Below are 21,061 nucleotides of genomic sequence, written 5' to 3' on the forward strand. Positions count from 1 at the left end.
AAGGATAGCTTGATTTATGAGACCCAGCTCTAGTGCACAATCCATGGGTACCCTAATTCCAATCAGTGGGTGAATCAACCCCCCAGTAGCGATCTGCGTTTCTATTAATGCTTTACCTCGATGCCTGTCTAGAATTCTCTCCTCCATAGCTTGAAACACCGAAAGAATCTTCCCAGCATGAGTATAACCACTGACTGCTTTGTAAGCTTCAGTTATTTTATCCTTGAGATCCCCAGTAATGATACCTTTCTCAAAAGCATCTGATGGCAGGTAAGCTTCACCTGTCATAGGATCAATGATGCATCCTGTGGCAGCTTGCGCTTCCAGAAACTCAATGGCATATGTTTTAGATATAAATCCTCCTGCAGCAGCATCTAGGAAGGACAGCTTTTTCTTGTTTGACTCCATGTAAACACCTGCAATTGAGGATGGTTTACCAATGAATTGAGTGAGTGATGCTTCTATCTCCTCTATAGAGATGAGGCCTGTTTGCAACTTGAGTGCAATTTCTTGAGTAATTATTTTTGTTTTTACCAACTTTTTCATACTTATCCGTCCTCTGAGACCTTGAATTTTATTGGAAGAAGACTCAATTTTTAGCACTTTTGATTTACTTGTTACAGGCGAGCCAGAAGCAAGATCAATGGAGAAATCAGAATCAGAGATATTGAATGTAACAGTTTGGCTTTTACCAGACCTGACTTTATCAGACAGTGAGCTTTTCCTAAGTATAGTGTCAGTCATCTCACTCTGACTGTTACCAACCATTCCTTGGTTTTTATGTAGTTCAAAAGAATTCGAATTCTGGAGTGAAACTGAATTTTCTGTTGAATTGGTAGCATATTCTTGCGTTCTCTCGTTGATCACTTGCACTTTGCTTTGCTTTACTTTTCGTAGCTCCTCCAGGACTTTTTCCTTTTCCAATGTAGCTATCTGCAAGCATGAGATCATTTATGCTATTAGAGCATGAAAATATGTCAAAATAAGTTTAGATTTTTGATAAATATATTACATAATAAATGCATTACTTTTCTACATTTATATATTAATAAATACTTAAGCAAGAAATAAGATTGTAAAATGAAAGAGTAATTTCTGCATCAACAAAACTGCAACAAATAATTATTGATTCCTTTCTGCCATTCTACCCCATCCTCTAATGCTTTCATTCACAAAAGTGAGAATTATTTGCTTGCTGAAATTAACATATTCTATTTCTAGCACTATTGCTATCTGGGGTAAGCACATAGTAAACAGAATTTTAAATATAGTGATCGTGGCAGCAATAAATTTGCAATTGATGATCGAAATCTGTAAAAGAGAGGTCAACTCTCAAATGACAATCGGGTTTGCTAGTTGTCAGAATTAGGTTCATGATGTGAACACTGTTTTTCAAGCTATGGTATGTTTCATGTGGAATCCATGGTTTGCTGCTGATCTGAATTCATTTTTTCTTAAATCGCAGAAATGGAGAAACGAAGCCACTGGAACCTTTAGCCAAAAAGCATAACGGCTAATGCTAACCTTTCTGCTTTGCCAGTATATGAGAAAGGAGACCAGGGGCTGTTTTTTTATGGATATCAATGGAAGAGAGGCTTCATGACGCTAAATAAACAGCATTTTAGAGGAAACAGCTTATTAGTTAATGAATTGACAGCCTATCAGCTAATCTCCAACATGTTTTACACTAAGCAATATTTAACTATTTTTAGAGTTTACACTGAAAAAAAAAATACTGTTTTATAAGAAAAGTCACTGACTTTTTGCGACAGGTGGGATTCAGCTTATGGCACTTCTCATTCGTTCTTATGGTGTCCATAACAGTGATTAAATGTCGCATAACTTTGACTGAAAGTCAATGACATCAAGGCTGAAATGTGATTGGTTCTTAAAGTATTAGTTCACCAAAAAATGAAAATTAGCTTGTGAAAATTGTCTCACACTCTAGGCATCCTAGGTTCATATGACTTTATTTTTCAGGCGAATCCAGTCGGAGTTATAATAAAAATTGTCCTGGTTATTCCAAGCTCTATCATTGCAGTCAGCGGGTGTTGCAGTTGAACAGTCCACAAGTCATCAAATAAAGCGAGCTCATTCATAATAAACGTGCCTCACACTGGGGAGGGGGGGTTGGTTGATTAAGGCCTCCTGTAGTGAATCCATGCATTTTTGTAAGAAAAATATCCATATTTCAATTGCAATAAACACTTTTTTAACACTTCCGTTATCTGTCATATACACGTTAGCTGTTTCGGTGGATGACGTAAGATGTCGGCATTGTGTGATTAGTGACGAACATGAAGAGAGAACAAAACAAAATGCTGGTCATGAATTAGAAAAACAAACCGAGGATTAGTAAAGAAAAATGTTGGAGAATTTTGATATAAACCAAGAGGAAACTGGTTTTCCTTTGCTAAAGTAAGGAAACTTTGCTTCCTTTGCTCCTATAAACAAACTCGCGAAACTAGTATATCTCAGAGCCACACGCGCTGCACATACGTGCTGCGTCATCCGCTGGAACGGCTTCTGCGTATGACAGGTAACGGAAGTGAGAAAAAGGGTTTATTACATTTGAAATATATATTTCTCTCAAAAACACATGGATTTATTACAGGAGGCCTTTATTCACCCCCCAGAGACGTGTAAGCCACATTTAGTATGAATGCACGCACTTTATTTGACAACTTGTGGACAGTTCAACTGTAACAACCGCTGACTGCAATCATAGAGCTTGGAATAGCCAGGACAATTTTTCATATAACTCCGACTAGATTCGTCTGAAAGAAGAAAGTCATATACACCTAGGATGGCTCGAGGGTATGTAAAACAACTTTTTAATTATTTGGGTGAACTAACCCCTTATGGCACTCTTACTGTTACGCTTTCTCCCACAGTAAGTAATACAGACCCTCTCATCTCCCTATAGTAAGACGGTCTCTGGAAATTAGTCGCTCTTGATGAGTTATGATTGCTCAAATTGCTCACCTCCAGCAGAAGCTGTTTTCTATAGAACTTTTGCAGAACATTAATGGTAGACAGACCAAAGTACAAAAGTGAGGCAAGCAACTCTATCTACTTTTTTGCTTTGTTCAGTGTTGCCATTACCTAACAACAAGTGTAAACAGCTGCCAGCTTGATGACACAAGCGTGTCATGGTCCCGAACCGCAGGTGTGAATAGAATAGAGGGGGAATTACTGAACTCTGGTTCAGATAAGCAGCAGAACCAAGTGTGAGAGCACCCTTACTTATAGCTGTCTTTGCACATTGTTAAAACACATCGGGAAATGACAGTTTTACAAAATTGTGAATACACTTGAAGTTGTACCTCAGAGCTCATTTTTATATTCTTGAGTTCCTCCTCCATGTTCCGTTTCGCTTCTTCGTATGACGCAACAATTTTCAGAGTCAGTTGAAGTTCAGTCTTTAGCTTTGTCAACTCTTCATCTTTAGCACACTGATGACTGGCATGTCCGAGTGCCTCCAATTCTTTTAGATGCTTCTTCTCAGAACTGACTGCTACCTCAAGCTTCAGATTCTTCTCCTGTAGAGACTTAATTTCACTGATGTATGAAACAATCTGTTCCTTTAAAGATCTCGCTTCCCTTTCTGTGATGTCCAATTTCTGCTCAGTCTCTGTCAACATTTGCTTAAGCCTTGATATTTCGTTTGAGCTGTCTTTGTGAATATTGTCAAGTTGAAAAATACTGGATTTCACTCTGATTTTTTCAGTTTCTAACTCAGAAATCTTGGATTTTGCTTTGAGAATTTCAAAGTCAAGTATCCCCCTCTGCCTGTCAGATTCATCCAACTGTGTGCGTACATTGCAGAGTTGCTCTTCAACCTCTTGTTTGGCTTTTGTTGCATTAGAAGTTAATGTTTTCAGCTTCTCCACTTCTTGAGACAGGTGCTTGTTGTCTCTCTCAGCAGTTTCAACAGTATGCAAGCACTCCTTTAATTTCCTCTCGTGCTCCAACTTTAAGCGTGATTCCTGCAGTGAAAGCTTTTGCTCAATTTCAGCCTGCACTAGCTTCAGTTGAGTCTCGTAGCCTTTCTTTTGTAAGTCAAGTTTGCCTTTGAGATCGTCAAGCATCTTTTTACAGTTGTCCAATTGTTCACCAAGCTTCTGTGATCTCAACTCAGCAGCTGCGGTCTGATTTTGCTTCTGTTTAAGCTCTTCCTGGGTTTGTCTCAACTTATGCTTTAGCTCTGATGTTTGCAGAGTTAAACTTTTGATTTTGTCTTCTGCAGCATTCCTGTCCTTCTGAAAAGTCACTAGTTCTTGTTTTAAATTCAGGACAGATTTATCTGCACTTGAGCTCATTTCTCGCATAACAGAACTTTTCCTTTGGAGTTCTGCCTCCAGCTCTTTGAGTTTGGACTGACTTAACCTGTTCTCATCAGTCACTCGCTGTAGCTCATCTTTTGTTCTTTTTAGAGTGGAGCTAAGATCCTCAAATTCACATTTTAAAACCTGTAACTTCTGGTCAGCTGTTTGCTTATCCCTCTGAAGAGATGAAATGTCCTGTTTCAGGCTTACCGTGGCCTTCTCTGAACTTCCACTGATCCTACTAATTGTCTGCTTACATTTAAAAAGCTCATTTTCAAGTTCTCGAACTTTTGACAAGCTCTTTTTACCTTCAGATGACTCCCTTTGAGATTCTCCAATGGCTTTTTTTAAAGCCATGTTCAGGCTATTTATCTCGACTTTATGTTCCTGAACCTTCTGATTAGACAGATTCTTCTCAGTGTTTATAGAAGTCAGCTCTGCTTTGAGATTCGAAATATCTTTTTCATAGTTGGTGATGGTCATCGTCAAAGACTTGATCTTCTGCTGCAGCTCGGCTGTCTTTTTGGCTTCTTCATTGTAATCCTTAAGTCTGATTTGAAGCTCATGAGATACCTGTGTTTTGTTCACAAGTTCCTCTTCAACAATTTTAACTTGAGATTTTGCACTTTCTGCCTGGGATCTGAGTATATTAATTTGCTGTTCCTTACTGTCAATCTCAATGGACGCTCTATCAAGTTCAGCTTTCACATTTTTAATGGACCGTTCAGTCTCCATGTTAATCTTCTTGAGTTCTTCTACTTTCTTGCTAAGCTGGGTCACTTGCAAGGAACATTTCTGAAGCTCTAGTTCAAGGTTTTTCATTTTGAGTTGAGCTTCCTTCTCTGTTCTTGTCTTCAGATTGATTTCTTCTTTGGCTCTCTGCAGTTGCTCCTTCAAAACCTCTGCCTCACCTTTCAGGATTTTAATCTTTTGGTCAGCATGTGATTTGTCCTGCTGGATTGAATCAATACTTACCTTAAGATGACGTGTATCACTTTCCAATAATTGATTTTTTCTATTAAGCTCATTCACCTTGAAAGTCATCTGCTCTACTTCAGATTGTTTGGAAGATAACTCGTCTTCCAAGCACCTCAACTTATGAGTGCTCTCCTGTTCCAATGAGGTCCACTGTAGAAGCTTTCCTTGATTGACCTTGAGTTGGTCTTTTAGGCCATCAACCTCTGTCTTCTGGAACAGTACTCTTTGCTCCAGAGCGGATTTGTCTCTTTGGAGAGACTTGATTTGTTCTTGATACACATAGACAGACTTCTTTAGTTCAGAAGTTTCTTGTCTCAACTCCTCAGATTTCTGTCTCATGTTGGACCTATCTGCATCCATTTCCACTTGTAGCTTCAAAAGCCTGTTGTTTGCTTCATCTAAGAGTTCTTTAAAACGTTGAGCTTTCTCCTCAGCCACAGTTTTGTGGACAATAATTGAGTTCAATTCGGATTTCAAGGACTTTATTTCAGTCTCAGCTCGCTTCTTACCCATAATGAGCTCCTCCATTTTGCGCTGCAGGACTTCTGCCTCAGATTCAGAATGTATTATTGAAGAACTGGTTTTAAAACTTGACAGTTGTGCACCTTCTTTGGAGAAACCCAAGACAGATTCACCTTGCATCATCCTGACTTCTGAATGGTGGGCCAGATCCATTTCCATCATTCTCACTTGGCTAAGAAGCTCTGCCTCAGCGTCTTCCTTAGCCCTAAGTTCTCGCTGTAATGTGCGACTATGCTCTTCCAGGCCCTGGACGTCACTGTCCTTGCGACGCAAATGATCTTCCAGCTTTTTACGGGCTAATGTACTCTCCTCTATGCTCTTTTTAAGGTTGCGGAGGTTCTCTTCCAGGGAGGCCTGTTTAGCCTCTGACTGCTGAACCTGTTGTCGAGCACGATTCAACTCTTGTTCTATAGAACCCTTGCTTTTGATCACACCTTCGAGTTCAACACGGTATTTCTGAGCCTCATACTCAGCTTTTGACTTCTGTAAGGTTAAGTCCTCAATTGACTTTTTCTGCATCTCAAGGTCTGCCCCTAGGATGTCCAGCTGCTGTTGCCTGTTAGACAGCGAAGCCTCGAGATCCAGTACCTGACGCCTAAGCCTGGCGATCTCCTCTTCACTTTCAGATTTCTGCAGCTCCATGCTCTCAGTCCAGCTCAAGTACTCCGCATTTTCCAATGACTTCCTCCTCTGAAAATGAAAGACACAATCATCTTCCAGTCAACCACCTGGAAGAGAAAAGGCGGTTCTTGCCCACTTACCAATAAAAGCTTGAAAAAATACAACCACCACCACGTATTGGCAAGTTTCCAGGACATGCTTTCCCAAGAGATAAGGTCACCAGCAGTGATACAAAATACAGCCATACGTGCTGTTTGTATCAAAATAAATGTCCAAGCACTGAGTAACATTTTGTATTGCAGGAATCGCCAGCAGAGTTTAATAAACGTGTTTGTTTATGTCGTTGGGGTGTATGTCATTGTTCTAATCTGTCAATGGTGAATGAAACATGGCCGGAAGCACAGTCTCGCCAAATAGCATGCAATAAAGCTAGCAGTAGCATTTCATCTAATATACTAATGCTAATTAACACTACTGGATGAAGCATTAAAGACAAGGATAAGTTGACAAATGTCCTACCTCATCCTCTTCTGCCCTCTTTAGTGTTTCACCTGCAAACTTCACATACTGTGTCATCAGAGTAACCAGGGCTGTGTAGCGCGTACGAAGGTCCATAAACTGAAGAGTAAAACAAACAAAAATATACTCACAAATACTCAAAAGAATGCCAAAGTAAGAAAATGATAAAAATCACTGTTTCCTCTTGTACCTCTTGCTGGATGACATCAGAGGAACTCTGCATCTTCCTTCTCTTCATTGGAGACTTATGCTGAGAGTCAACCATGGCTCTGTAAGTCATCAACTGCAGTTCATAGTCCTTAAAGATGAGGAACAAACATTATTCAGTAGAATAACTTTATTTTACCATATACTTAATTGCTATTTTACTATTTTAGTATCTATTTTATTGTTTTCTTTGGGGTTGAAGTCTTACTAATAATGGGCAAAGGACAGTATGGTACTGAATAATTGCACTATTCACATACCTCAGTCTACCATGGTACCTTATATTTTGTTATGTCAGAATATTTCAAAGAAATAATTTAGTCTTACTTTCACTCCAACTGCATACTGCTCTGAATACTTCTGGCACTCCTCAATTTTGCTTTGTTTTTGTTCAATTTCTGTGACCAAAACCTAGAAATATTAGCAATGTTAGGATTTGGTGCAAATGAATGATATGAATAAATACGGTGTAACTTTTTTTTCTTCATACTTTCTGCTGGTTAAGGAATTCAGCCAATGCCTTGCTGTCCTCGGGCTGATTCTCTTGGGCCTTGAGCTGCTTGGCTTCCATTTCTCTGCTCCATTCATCCAGGCTGTTGTACGTGTCTTTGTAGTACTTAAGTGATTTGCTGATGCCTTCCAGGTCTCGGAGCCTGAACACCATGAAAAATCAATATATGATACATTATGAAGGAAAATAAATGAGAAACGCACTTATCGCTGCAGCATTAGCTAGGGGTGAAAGAGTCAACTCTATTACCTGTTTTCAATCTGAGAGTAGATGTTTTGCCATCGTTCTTTGAGCTGGTCGGCCTTCTCCTTGTGCCAGTCCAAATCAAAGTCTCTCTCGTTGTGCGTTTTGAACATGCGCTCACTGACCACTCGTGCCTTCTGCAGCTCGTCCTCTAAGTCATGGAATACCTCACGCCTTTCATCGATTTCAGACCTCCATTGCTAAAAATTACCATCAGTGCCAAACATGTTTAATGGCTGAACCATCATTGAGACATAAAAGGTTACAATGAGATTTTATTACCTTAAGAGTGCTCATGACGCCATCGATAGATTTGATATTAGCATTGATTGTGTCCTCCTCACACAACTTAGCTTCATAAAGTTTGACCAGAGCTTCTGCACTGTGACTGTGCTTCACCACCAAACTCACTGTCTTCAGCCTGAGTGAAGATGATTGAGTCAAACAAGTCAGATTATATAACACTGATTTCAGGGCTGACCATAACAACAGATAAAAATTAAATGTAAAGATACATTTACATTAGCCTGGTAATGGTCGATTTAATAATGGGAACACTTTACAAGGACAACAGACACAAGGCTGTAGAGCAGACACAAGATGATGTGAAGAAGAGGGGAGAATAGGACTGGGAAGTGTCATTCAAATTCACAATGCATAAGGATCACATCTCCAACTATTTATTTAATAACACCCTTCTTAGCTCTTTCAAACACAACACATTTGAGGAGAAAGTCAATACTCACTTCTCCAGGTAGATGCAGCACATGGAGTAGACCTGGTTTGTGCTCTGAGTGAGGATGTTCAGCTCAGAGGAAAGCGTAGGGAGGGATGGAGAGGCAGCTGCTTGCCTGAGGAAGACGTCACACTTCTCTCTCAGGCTCTCCAGGTCATCCTTCAACCTATCCAGCTCTACCTTCTTCTTCTAGATGAATGAGAAAGGACCGATTTTCCTTCATACATTGAACTTTAAGTGGTGATCCAACTTAATACCAAAAATTGGTTATCTCACTAGAACATATTATATATTTATTTAATGTTTAACTATTTTTATTTAAAAAAAAGTATAATGTGAAAATAAAGGAGAACAGAAATCAAGTGGGAGATCAAACCTCCTGTTCGGTGATGCGCAGCACACACTCCTGCAGGTCATCTCTGTCTAGCGGGGTACGGATTTTCCGGATCAGCTGTTCCTCATGACCCTCCACTCGCATGCGGAAGTTACGCACCTCAGATATGAAGAGGTTATACACGGACTCCTCGTGTTCTTCTGTTGACCACCAGAGGGCAATACATTCCAGATGAGTGCGTCATTGAGACTCCATGTCCAAACAATCCTAATCTGTAGTTTTTTGTACATTTATTTCTGTTTCTTGGAGAAAACATACTGAAAATGGGACTCCATTATTACATTACAGCAATTACTCTCTAATTTCTCTAATGTTAATCTGTAAAGGAATAAAACATAATTCCTTGTATTATTACCTTTCTACTTAATAAGCTTAGGAGAACACGTGTTTCTGAAGTATGTGTGCTATATGTCTGATGGCACCAGTCACTGCTAGTTTGAATATACTGTAGTTAAACGATTCTCTGTTGCCTGATATGGCCACTGTCAGTGTTGAGGAGAGTTACTTATAAAAGCAATGCATTGTAATACTGCTTTGCTCCGTAAAAAATAAAAAATAATGAATTGCGTTACTGAATTGCACAGTGTAATGGATTACGTTACTTTTATGTTACATTTGGTCACCAGATCTTATGTGTTCTTTATACTTTTGGCAACTGTAAAGGCCCTTTCACACCAAACATGACATGAATAAGCCTCAGGCTGAATGAAGTGTGTCTGCACCCTTACTCCTAATTTCTCTCAACATGGGGACAGGAGAAACAAAGTCACTTGGATTTGAAAAAGTAACTCAGATATTTTGTTGTAAATTCAAAAGTAAACCATTATTTACTCATTATTTGAAAAAAATCATCTGAATGCGTTACCCACACCACTGGCTACTGTCATTGCTGTCATTTGTTGTGTATGGGGACGTGTATGTGTACAGTATCTTGCCTCTCTCTGCAGATTTGAGGAGTTCCTCATAGTACTCCTTACAAGCCAGAACCTCCTTTTCCAGCTGGGCACAATCAGCCACCGTAAAAACCTCTGATTCATCGCTGTCCCTCAGGAATTCCTCAAAGTGGGACTGCAGGCTGCTCAGCACCTGCTCGTGATCACCTGGCAATAGCGTCTTGATCTAGGGAGGGAAGTTAACATTACACTACTGTATCGCATGCTAGGTTTCAAAACAACTTTCGTCTCAGGGGAAGCAAAAAGAAGATTTGTACCGAAGCAACAGTGCTTTTGCGGATGGTGCGGATGTCAGTCATCAGATAGTGCCAGGACACGACGCTCTTCATGTTAATGTGAGAGTGGTGCCACAGAGCCAGAACATTCTGATACAGCTGCTCGATCCTGGTGGAGTGAGAGAAAGAGAAAGAGAAAGAGAAAGAGAAAGAGAAAGAGAAGCAATCATAATTTTATATCATTTAAGCCCTTTGGTCCCTTTATTTTTTTCTTACACTTAGATGTACAGAAGAAGAAAACATTCAAATGAATTGCCAGATTGTCCTCACCTGCTTGCCATTTCAGTGGCCTCCTTGTTGGGTGGAGGTACACTAAAGCAGACTGAAGGCACCATGGCCTCATTTCCAGATGGGCTGATCACTTTCCACTTTGCCCTGTGAGAATTGCTCACTAGAACACACTCATCTTCTTTGCTAATGGTGATCTGAAGAGAGAGGGGTCACAGAATTCATCATGGCAAGCACTTCTGTAAATATGCAGATATCAGTTGAATAAGCAGCATGGTGAACGGACCTCTATCTGGCGGTAGTCACAGATGGCTTTGACGGGTATGGAGGTCCTGATGGGGTTCTCTGGGTTACGGGCTTTGAGCTGAACAACAGACTTTGCCCGGCCCACTAACCCACCCACTGTGCTGCTGTATTTCAGGAGCTGTTCTTTCTCATCCTGTGAAGAAACACTCAGTCATGCATATACACTTCAAAAAATACTCATGGATGACAAACTTAAGAAATACATCTTGTTACAATTTGATTATTTAATTCTTTGAGTCCCCCAATGCTCCAACCCCAAATAAATGCACGACTTGATTGTGCGGATGTGAACTAACCATGGACTCTTGAATTAGATCCTCGAGCCGATGTAAACTGCTGCTTCGATCGCAGCTGTACTTCCTGTGGATGGCATCTTGGAGGCTCTTGAGGTAATCCAATGACTCTTTGGCTTCGCTGAAAAACTGTAAGGAGAGTAACAGGATACCTGTAGGTCTGAGATAAACTCTCACCAGTCTTTCTGAAAACAGCTGTGTCACTCACGTCAAAGTAGACAGCGTTCTCTTTCAGATGTTGCTCCACACAGTGACAGAGCTGCAGTATCCAGCTCCACTGAGTCTGCATGGCTGCTCTGTACGCCTGCACAGTGCACACATGGAAACATGGAGCTCAAGGGATCTTAAACCAGAGTTTTTATTAATGGAAATAACGCATTTTCTTGTTCATATTGAAAACACTGAACATATTTGTTTCAAACGGTCATCAACAGAGTCTAGTGTAGTGATATTTTTGAGGCTGTACCTCGATGGTCAATCTGGCAGGATGGTTCTCCAGAAGGAGGCTCTCTGCCTTCTCCTGTACTGACTTGATCACCTCCTCTTTGTCATCCAGTTCTCTCATGAGATCCTGTGGAAAGACGTGGGCTCATGAAGACACTCCTGGCACAGATATCTAGCTTCCTTTCCAAAAACATGCGCCTTAACATGTAAAGGCAATGCAAAACTCTTGTGATTAACACAAAATCTTGATTATGACGGATGTTGACATTGCCGCTATATCTAAAAGTTGTCTTTATCACTCCAGTAGAAGAGGATGTGTCGGTTTAAGCTTTTTTCTATCGAGGCTCTTGTGGATTCATAATAATTACAGTATGGGTGGATTTTCATATTGTTATAATAAAGCCTTAAAGCAAAACAGAATTTATCACAGCTAATCCATCTAATGGCCAACTAGAGCTGAGTCAACATGCATTTGATGTGGGCTGAATCAACTCACTGCATGATAATCCCTCTTCCTTGAAACATTACTGTTCCTCTCACTCCAGTCGAAAGCCACTTCCTCTTCCTCCTTCTCATTGAGCCAGATCAGCTCCTGAGTGGCACGGGATACAAAATCATACAGACTGTCCAGGTGTTTCTGCCTCTCACCGGAGCATTTCTGAAAACACAAGAGCACAAGAAACTGAGACGCACAGTTCTTACAGAATTTGGGCTTTAAAAGCAGATCTGACCGAGATCCATTACCAGCAGCCTCCTGTACTGGCTTTCTAACTTCTTCAGCTTCTCAGAGTAACTCTGCTTCAGCGGCTGGGTCATCTGAATCTGTGCGAGTCACACGGTAAGTCAGACGCGTTTGCCTTTATATTTTTAAGACAACTATTTGTCGGAATACATATCATTTAAAGGAACAGTTCATCCATAATTACATTTTTAGAATTTTCACTGGTTTTTAGCAAATAACAGCTTCATTTTATAATTAAGTAATTCTAAATTGTGTATGGATGAAACTGTATTCAGAGGAGATTAAAATGATGTGTGAAACTACTGATGTGAAAATATTTGTAATAAAATATCAAACTATGTAATGATGTATATTACCTCACTCATTTTGGCTTCTTTGATGCTCATCTGGAATTCTTCGATGGCTTTGTGAAAATCTTTATGATTCCCTAAATTTGATTCAACGCTCGTTAGATCAGACCCCCATTCTGCTTGATCAAGCTGAACCTTTCAGAGAGGAAAAGATCAGGACAAAAGCATCAGATAACTTGTCAAAAAAAAAAAAAACCTGAAAACTTAGATTAAGTCTTGAATTACATTTCTTTTTCTTACTGTACTGGAAAGTAGGTAAAAAAATAAATAAAAATAAGCATTGACCTGGTTAAAGTAACCTTAATACTGTAATATATTTTTTCATCACTCAAATCTTCACGCTTAGCGTTTTTAATGATTAACACCATGCATACAACAAGATTGTAAAAGATAAATCCAGTGAGAAGGACTAAAGGAACCTTAAGTCCTCAACATACCTGCATTTCCTCAACCCAGCTAAGCAGATCCTGCACAAACTTCATATGAACCTCATCCTCGCTCAAGCTGGGATCCACGAAGGAGGATTTGAGCATGGGCTTGGGGATCTGCATGTGTTTGAGCTGCTGAAGGCCAGCGGGCTCCATGCCTCCTCCTCCTCTGCCGCTGAGGTAAGTCTGGACCGCGGCAGGGGTCATGCTGGGTGTCATGGCCGGGCTCATCGCAGGGCTGCCGCCCGATGTGACCAGGCCTCCGTGACTGAGCGCCAGAGACAGTCCAGCACTGAAGTTTGAGTTCAAACTCTGCGTGATGCCAGAGATCATCATCTTGGTCTGTTCTGAGGTCAGTGTGCGTCCTTTGCTGTAGACGGTTGAACACTCTGTCCTCAAAGCCAGCAGCTCATCTCGGAGCTTAGATACCCTGAGGACCGAAGAGATTTTAGGGTTTAAAACCAGTGAAGGTAAAGCAAGCGTCACTATTTCTATTGTTCATTTTGAGAATGCCTCAATGGTTTATTCTCTTTAATAATGAAGTTCAGCGAATGACTTTCTGACCTTTGAACGAGTTGATCAGCGAGGTAGAATTTCCCGTCCAGTAAAAGCTGGATGTCCACCACTTGCTGCCTCAGTAAGTTCTCACACTCCAGAAGGTAACCAGCGATCTCTGCTTCATTCTGAAACTGGATTCCTGATTCCAGCCGTTTGGCATCCTACAGGATATATACATTTTTTAGTGCAAGAAGAAAATGTGTATTTTTTAAGAATATTTTCTGCTTAAGTATACTGTCTTTTTTCCAGAAAACATGAAACTATTATCTAAACAATCTGGAGAGGTAAAAATTATTTTTTTCTTCTAATATGCTGCTAAGTGTCCACCTTACTTAATTTAGTTTTTAAAGCAAAGAACAAAAAAGCAAGAGACAATTAAAGAAGAACCAAATTACATTTGACAATTACTGGAAATGAAGACAAAATCCAGATTAGGAACTCACCGACTGCAGAGCCGTCCGTGCTAACGCTAATTTGTCCTCTCCGGCTACGCAGTCTCGCTGAACTCTGTTTGCAATCTGCTGTAGCATTTCAAGCCTACGTGAACAAGACATGTAGAATCAAATATCAGGGCACGTTGTGGACAGAATTTGGCCACAGAGCACGTGCGGCTCCCTCACCTGGGTCCATACACAGAGTAGTTATTGAGATAGAGCGGTGTGCTGGACAGAGGCTCGTGTGCTCCAGAGAGCAGGTTTTCAGCCGAGCCCAGGCTGGTCAGAGTGCTGTCACTCACTGATGAGGTGCTACTGCAGTACGCCAGGTTGCTGTGCATCATAACAGACTGACACTATCTTTGGCCGACCCAGAGAATGGCGTTTACCACCCCTCCATCAGCAGCAGAGAGCCCACCGCCCATGTACAGTCCCAGACCCTTCTGATCGCACCTGCTTCCAACCACTGCTATTTATAGGCTCATATCGATGGCAGAAAAGCCAGCCCACAACAGCATCAGCCCCAGGTAAAACATTGAGCACTGCTTTTTTATGTGAGACAGATGATCCAGCACAGGTTCAGACACACCACACAACACATTCCTCTCCCTCCTTAACAGCCATTTCAATCATTTACAGCACTGATAGCAGTGCAGTTATTATATAATCATGTGTACATAAAAGTGCTAATAAATTTCAAAAGCATGAGTGATTTCCATTTATTTCCAGGTAATTTCCAACACCATGTTTTCACCTAAATATCATGGGTAACAACTGTGAACTGCATTCTGCATTTCTGTGCAGGAAACAAAACTAATCTCTGCTGCTCAACCGGAGTGCTGGGAAATATAATAAAAAAAAAACTAAAAAAAAACTGATGCCTTCTGATGACATATAATATATATCTTCGACATAAATTTGAAATGCATATAATTACCTACATACATTTTTACTAAAACATTAAAAGTGAAATGTGTGAACATCAAACAGAACTAATTCCTGAACCATAAAGAACACATTTCATTTTTTTTCTCCTCCAACAATTCATTTCAACACATTCTTTGACAATTTACATAAGAATGGATTTATGAATGATTGACACAACAGTTGAGCCCAATGAGTGTTTCTAGATTTACAGAACACTCCCTCATTTCTCAATCATCAGATATCAGATATATATTGAACAGATATTCCCCGCCCCCAAACTCTCACCATTTGTTGTGCCCCATCGGTTGCTATATTGAATTGGCTGGAATGCTCAAACAAACAGAGCAGTGTTTTGACAGCAGCACAGTGTTTGGACTTTTCAGGAGAACGAGCTGGTCTACAGAGAAAGCCATCTTTAACATTCACATTCATCTCAATAGCTGTTGCTTGGCTGGTGCAGGACTGATCAGATTAGAAATCTGCCATCTTTGTTTAGAGCAAGCTAATTTAACTCTTTTAAAAACCCTCCATAAACAAAAACCCTGCCCTGACAAAACACCTAGTAAAATAAAACAGAATACTGGTACTATAAATATTGCTATTAAAAAAAAGAAATTCCATCAGAATATACAGCTAATTGTACCTAACTGGAACAAGCTAACATGGTCAACCTTTGACATAATGTGTCACTGTACATTTTGTTGAGATATGCAGAAGTACATTAGTGGACATTTTTAAGTTTGTATTGTTGCCAGTTATTCAGGATGAAAATGTCAAAAACGTCAAGTGAATTCCCAAGTGGAACGCATGTCATCCACACCCATATTCTTTAATTAAGAAATAGCGATGGAGAGATAGCGTGTGTAAATCATCTCATACCTGTCCACTTCAGGCCTCAGGCTCTTCTCTCTCTCCAGCATGGCCACGATCAGCTTGCCCCATTCCTTCTCCACATCATTAGGATGGTACCCTTGAGGGAGCTGGATGCGACCGAACTCTATCCACACCTACATCCCAACATACAGCACAGTTTCAGACATCCTACATGTGCCACATAAACGATCAAAAACAGGAACGAAAGATACAAACCTCTAGCATTTTGTAGAGATGCTTGATTTTGGCCTTTTCGTTTTCTTTTGGTGGTATTTCATTCTCTTTAAACTGTAGATACTGTGTATAAAGTGCCTGTAAAGTTCAAATGGTTAATGTAGACAAGACAAAACAACGCAAAGCGATTTCTATCCATCAGACACACAACATACCCAATCGAGTCACCTGTACTCTATGCTTCTGCTCAGGGAGAAAGATTCAAGTCTTTAAAGAGGCTTTAATAGTTTTCACGAGTCGGACGCTACCTATTTGCATGGAAATCTTCTGAGCCTCAGGCTCCAATTCACTATGCAATGCTTAATGTTAGCAACCACCAGAGTCTGAGCAGCTGCTGGTCCCTGAATGTCTGCTATCTGACAAATTATTACTTAAAATATATCTGCCCTGTCAGAAATTAAAATGTAAAATTGGTGCAGGAACAGTTATCCTCAAACTCCCCCTTATGTATCTCCAAATCTGCATGTGCACTTATTATACATGCTACTGTCTGAGCCATATTTCTCATTTCCAAATAATAAAAAAAGAAAAAAGAACATTATGTTTTGCATGAACATAAGGTCTGATTTATGATTTGTTTTTGTTTTTCAATGTGTAAAAAAAAATATGTTTTATATGCACATACAATTTACATTATTTACATAATTTCATGGAAAAATCAACTAGCCGGTCAAGTACGTTCTTAACAGTAACATGAAAATGTGTGGCATCTCACCTTAAGTTCCACGGGATTGCTGGGGAAATTTCTGTCTGCCATAACAGTCACATTGTGTTTGATCCACTGGCTGAGGTACTTCACCATGTTCTGGTATTCCACCCATTTAACGTCCACATCCTGTTTCAGGAACATCATCAGTCAACTTGTGTTTATGATCTACATGTTTAAACACAACCATGCATCCACCAATATGGGATACATTTACAGGATGTGTCACTTCTTGGCTTTCCAAAAGTATTTCCTTCATATTCCAGAATTGCAAGCATGTTGGATTGAAGGTCAATGTGTCTTAATTGAATACCAGTATACACATGCATACTCTTCCTCAATGTTCTGGGAACGATTCCAAAGAATCAACAGATTCCTTAGGAGCTTCCAACTTCATTTCATTTCCTGCATAACACACCTCCATCTCTTCCAAGATACACAGAATGCTTATGTAATGTGAAAATGTAGATAGAGTTTATTTGCACAGACCAAGCCAATTGACCAGGCCACCCAGCTTAAACCTGACTATAGTAAGTCGGGCAGCTGATATCATCCATGAGATCAGCCTGAGTATCCTCAGAGAAGAGTCATACAATTTCAGAAAGTGCACACATGTCAAAATATAAAAAGAGGTTTAGAGCATAATGTACTAGTAATATTTTGTTGTGTTTTAAAGTAGGCTTATCTTGATGTGTTGACTAACATACTAAAGCACATATATACTACATTTATTATTATTTTATTATAGTAATTATGACTCTGAGTTAGTCAATATTACTGTACATCTAAAGTTAATATATTTTAAATGTACTAAATTGTAACTTCTTTACAAATGACAAATGCTTACTTACAAATATATTTAAGTGCATGACAAGCTTCAATATAAAGATGACATTATATATTTTAGCTTACCATTGTCATGCTTGCCAGTACATTTGACAGTAATTATGAAATTACATATAAAGTCGTAAATTATAAAAAGCAATGAAGTTATAAAAATAAATACATAAAGTAATAAAAAAATAACTCTGAAGTTCAGCTTTTTGCGTTTAATATTAATTAAACTCTATGATAAACTCTGAAAACATTACTTAAAGTTCATACATAAGTACACTCTTTTAAAGTATATTTTAACTGTAATAATTCTCACTGTGATAACTTCTTTTTCACAGGGGTGGTGACATTATAACTATATGTGATTGTACTTACAATTGCACTGATGCCCTCCATACCCTCCGGTACTTTCGGGAAGACATCGTACAATGTTGATACATATGTAATGACAGACTTCTCGTCCGGAGATGACAAATCCACATCTGCTCGAATGAACAAACATTTGATTAGTTGAAATGCTAATTAATAAAACACTGAACAGTTTTGCAACAAAGAAAAATTTGTTTAAGGTTTTATTAAGTGTTGAATTCACTGTTTAGTCTGCTGAGTGTTAGTCATTGAGCTCTAAATACTATTCTTAGATCCCAGTGTTGTTTTACAAATGACAATGAAATATTGTGAAACTGCAGGGTGAAATATCTGACATCCACTCTTTCTCTACTATAGGAGAGGAAGAATTGTATCAACTTGTTAAATCATCTAAACCAACAACATGTATGTTAGACCCTATACCATCTAAGCTCCTAAAAGAGATGCTTCCAGAAGTCATAGATCCTCTTCTGACTATTATTAATTCCTCATTGTCATTAGGACATGTCCCCAAAACCTTCAAACTGGCTGTTATTAAGCCTCTCATCAAAAAACCACAACTTGACCCCAAAGAACTAGTTAATTATAGACCAATCTCGAATCTCCCTTTTCTGTCCAAGATACTAGAAAAGGTGGTATCCACACAATTATATTCCTTCTTAGAGAAAAATGGTATATGTGAGGATTTCCAGTCAGGATTTAGACCGTATCATAGTACTGAGACTGCTCTCCTTAGAGTTACAAATGATCTGCTCTTATCATCTGATCGTGGGTGTATCTCTCTATTAGTTTTATTGGATCTTAGTGCTGCGTTTGACACAATTGACCACAACATTCTTTTGCATAGACTTGAACACTTTGTTGGCATCAATGGAAGTGCATTAGCATGGTTTAAATCGTACTTATATGACCGCCATCTGTTCGTAGCAGTGAATGTAGAGGTATCATATCGATCACAAGTGCAGTATGGAGTACCTCAAGGCTCAGTACTAGGGCCGCTACTCTTCAAGCTTTACATGTTACCCTTGGGAGATATCATCAGGAAACATGGTGTTAGCTTTCACTGTTATGCTGATGATACTCAGCTCTATATTTCTTCGCAGCCCGGTGAAACACACCAATTTGAAAAACTAATGGAATGCATAGTCGATATAAAAAACTGGATGACCTCAAGGTTAGATTATTGTAATGCTTTATTGGGTGGTTGTTCTGCACGCTTAGTAAAGAAACTACAGCTAGTCCAAAATGCAGCAGCAAGAGTTCTTACTAGAACCAGGAAGCATGACATGTTTGGTGTCATTTGAATTGTCTCAGGGCAACTGGTACAATGGTCTCAACCTTAGAAAAGTAGATTAAAAGATAATACAGATCCTAAGAGTTAAGAGATATTTTGATACACTGTAATGGGAGTGCCCTTTTCCAGGGTCTTCCATGTAAATTACCTTCTGTTCCCATTGAGGTGTTAACTACTCTGGTCTGGGAACTGACCTAATCAAATTCCAATTGTTAGTTTCTGTCTTCCTCTCGGGGGATGTTTGTCTTGGTCTGAGGTATTTAAAGGATTGCAGCAAAAGGATCAGGGCGATTTCTGTAGCCAGAAAGCCCGTAGTGTGGTGTGTCTCTCCACATCATACTATGTATTTTCTAAGGTCAGGTATGCATATTTCACTTTTAGATTAATCTTTGAGAATTCTACGTTTTATAATGCTATGATTTGATATGTTTCAATTGGATATGTAATTGGCAGAACACATATTTACCTGACTGATAATAAATGGTTACATTTGATTTTATTCTGTTTTACTCTGTAATTATTGACTCTAATAGATGACGTTGTATCCTTGTTAGCAACATGAGCACCCCAATGAACGAGTTAATATAAAACTAGGAGTTAACTAGAATAATAAAATGTCAGAAGAATACTAATTAAAAAGGCATACAACCAATTTGCACTTCAACCTAAATTCAAGGTAATACTAAAATGGAGTCAGATTTGAGTTTAACCTAAATTGAATAACTCTACGCGCAGAAAGACCGAAAACGTAGGAAACCTTCATCCAGCACCGGATGCCTTCCGTGGGCCGAGTGCCTGGATCTTAGAATCGTATAGGCTTTAAAATATTGCTTATTACTTATAAAGCCCTGAATGATTTAACTGAGGTAATGGTTTACCGCAGTATTTGAATGAGCTCCTGTAACATTATAATCCTCCACGTCCACTACGTTCTCAAAACTCAGGCAATTTGATAATACCTAGAATATCAAAATCAACTGCGGGCGGCAGATCCTTTTCCTGTTTGGCTCCTAAACTCTGGAATAACCTACCTAACATTGTTCGGGAGGCAGACACACTCTTGCAGTTTAAATCTAGATTAAAGACCCATCTCTTTAACCTGGCCTACACATAACACACTAATATGCTTAGGGATTTTTAGGCTGCATTAATTAGGTAAACCATGAGTTCATATTGTGTTTCTTAATATTTTAGTATTTTCATATCTAATATTTAATATAGGCTTCGTAATTGTATGTTTTTTGCTAACTAAAATATTACCTATAAAACCACAGCAGAACTGTTGTAAATATTCAAGCAGCACACGGTGGTGATTCATTACTGAATGAATCCATGTTCTGAATGAATCGGGTCATCCAATGATTCACTGTCCCATTCATAAAGAGAGACATTTATTTCATTCCTGAATGAAGGAATTGAATGACTCAATGACTTACTCATAATGACATTTACTGCCACCTACTGGCAGTTTTAGTTACTTATTTAGAGTATCATTTCATTAAAAATATATAAAATAAAATAACAAAGTGATAGTACAGCCAAAAATAAAAATTCTATCATCATTTACTCACCATCATGTTGTTTCAAACCTGTATCATTTAGTTTCTTTTACTGAACATAATCAAGAATGTTGGTAACCAGAACTAAACCAAGATGATTCGCTTAACAATGACTTTTATTGTATGAACAAAAAATACTGACATTTAATTTTATGTTCCACAGTTTATGTTATGCCGGTAAGAGTTGGGAACCGA

The 21,061-nt window shown here is 39.1% G+C and overlaps 1 protein-coding gene across 2 annotated transcripts in view; it reads right to left on the bottom strand.

Moving 5' to 3' along the window:
- LOC132110986 (dystonin-like) overlaps positions 1-21,061 on the bottom strand; it is a 158,164-nt gene that overhangs the window by 80,074 nt on the left and 57,029 nt on the right. Inside the window, exons 12-37 of one of the 2 annotated variants that reach the window (XM_059518140.1) lie at positions 18,020-18,126; positions 16,820-16,939; positions 16,087-16,182; positions 15,877-16,004; positions 14,080-14,173; positions 13,643-13,797; positions 13,088-13,508; positions 12,657-12,785; positions 12,303-12,380; positions 12,055-12,216; positions 11,581-11,685; positions 11,323-11,418; positions 11,118-11,243; positions 10,802-10,954; positions 10,558-10,712; positions 10,270-10,396; positions 9,995-10,178; positions 9,042-9,199; positions 8,676-8,854; positions 8,212-8,350; positions 7,936-8,129; positions 7,666-7,828; positions 7,503-7,586; positions 7,159-7,266; positions 6,969-7,067; positions 6,417-6,518 (exon numbers count right to left, since the gene is read on the bottom strand). In XM_059518140.1, the coding sequence (XP_059374123.1) occupies positions 6,417-6,518; positions 6,969-7,067; positions 7,159-7,266; positions 7,503-7,586; positions 7,666-7,828; positions 7,936-8,129; positions 8,212-8,350; positions 8,676-8,854; positions 9,042-9,199; positions 9,995-10,178; positions 10,270-10,396; positions 10,558-10,712; positions 10,802-10,954; positions 11,118-11,243; positions 11,323-11,418; positions 11,581-11,685; positions 12,055-12,216; positions 12,303-12,380; positions 12,657-12,785; positions 13,088-13,508; positions 13,643-13,797; positions 14,080-14,173; positions 15,877-16,004; positions 16,087-16,182; positions 16,820-16,939; positions 18,020-18,126 (3,662 nt within the window). The remainder of the gene's footprint in view (positions 1-6,416; positions 6,519-6,968; positions 7,068-7,158; positions 7,267-7,502; positions 7,587-7,665; positions 7,829-7,935; positions 8,130-8,211; positions 8,351-8,675; positions 8,855-9,041; positions 9,200-9,994; positions 10,179-10,269; positions 10,397-10,557; positions 10,713-10,801; positions 10,955-11,117; positions 11,244-11,322; positions 11,419-11,580; positions 11,686-12,054; positions 12,217-12,302; positions 12,381-12,656; positions 12,786-13,087; positions 13,509-13,642; positions 13,798-14,079; positions 14,174-15,876; positions 16,005-16,086; positions 16,183-16,819; positions 16,940-18,019; positions 18,127-21,061) is intronic. The other variant, XM_059518141.1, reaches the window with a different exon arrangement.

Source organism: Carassius carassius, chromosome 30 (genome assembly GCF_963082965.1).
Source record: "Carassius carassius chromosome 30, fCarCar2.1, whole genome shotgun sequence".
Taxonomy (NCBI): domain Eukaryota; kingdom Metazoa; phylum Chordata; class Actinopteri; order Cypriniformes; family Cyprinidae; genus Carassius; species Carassius carassius.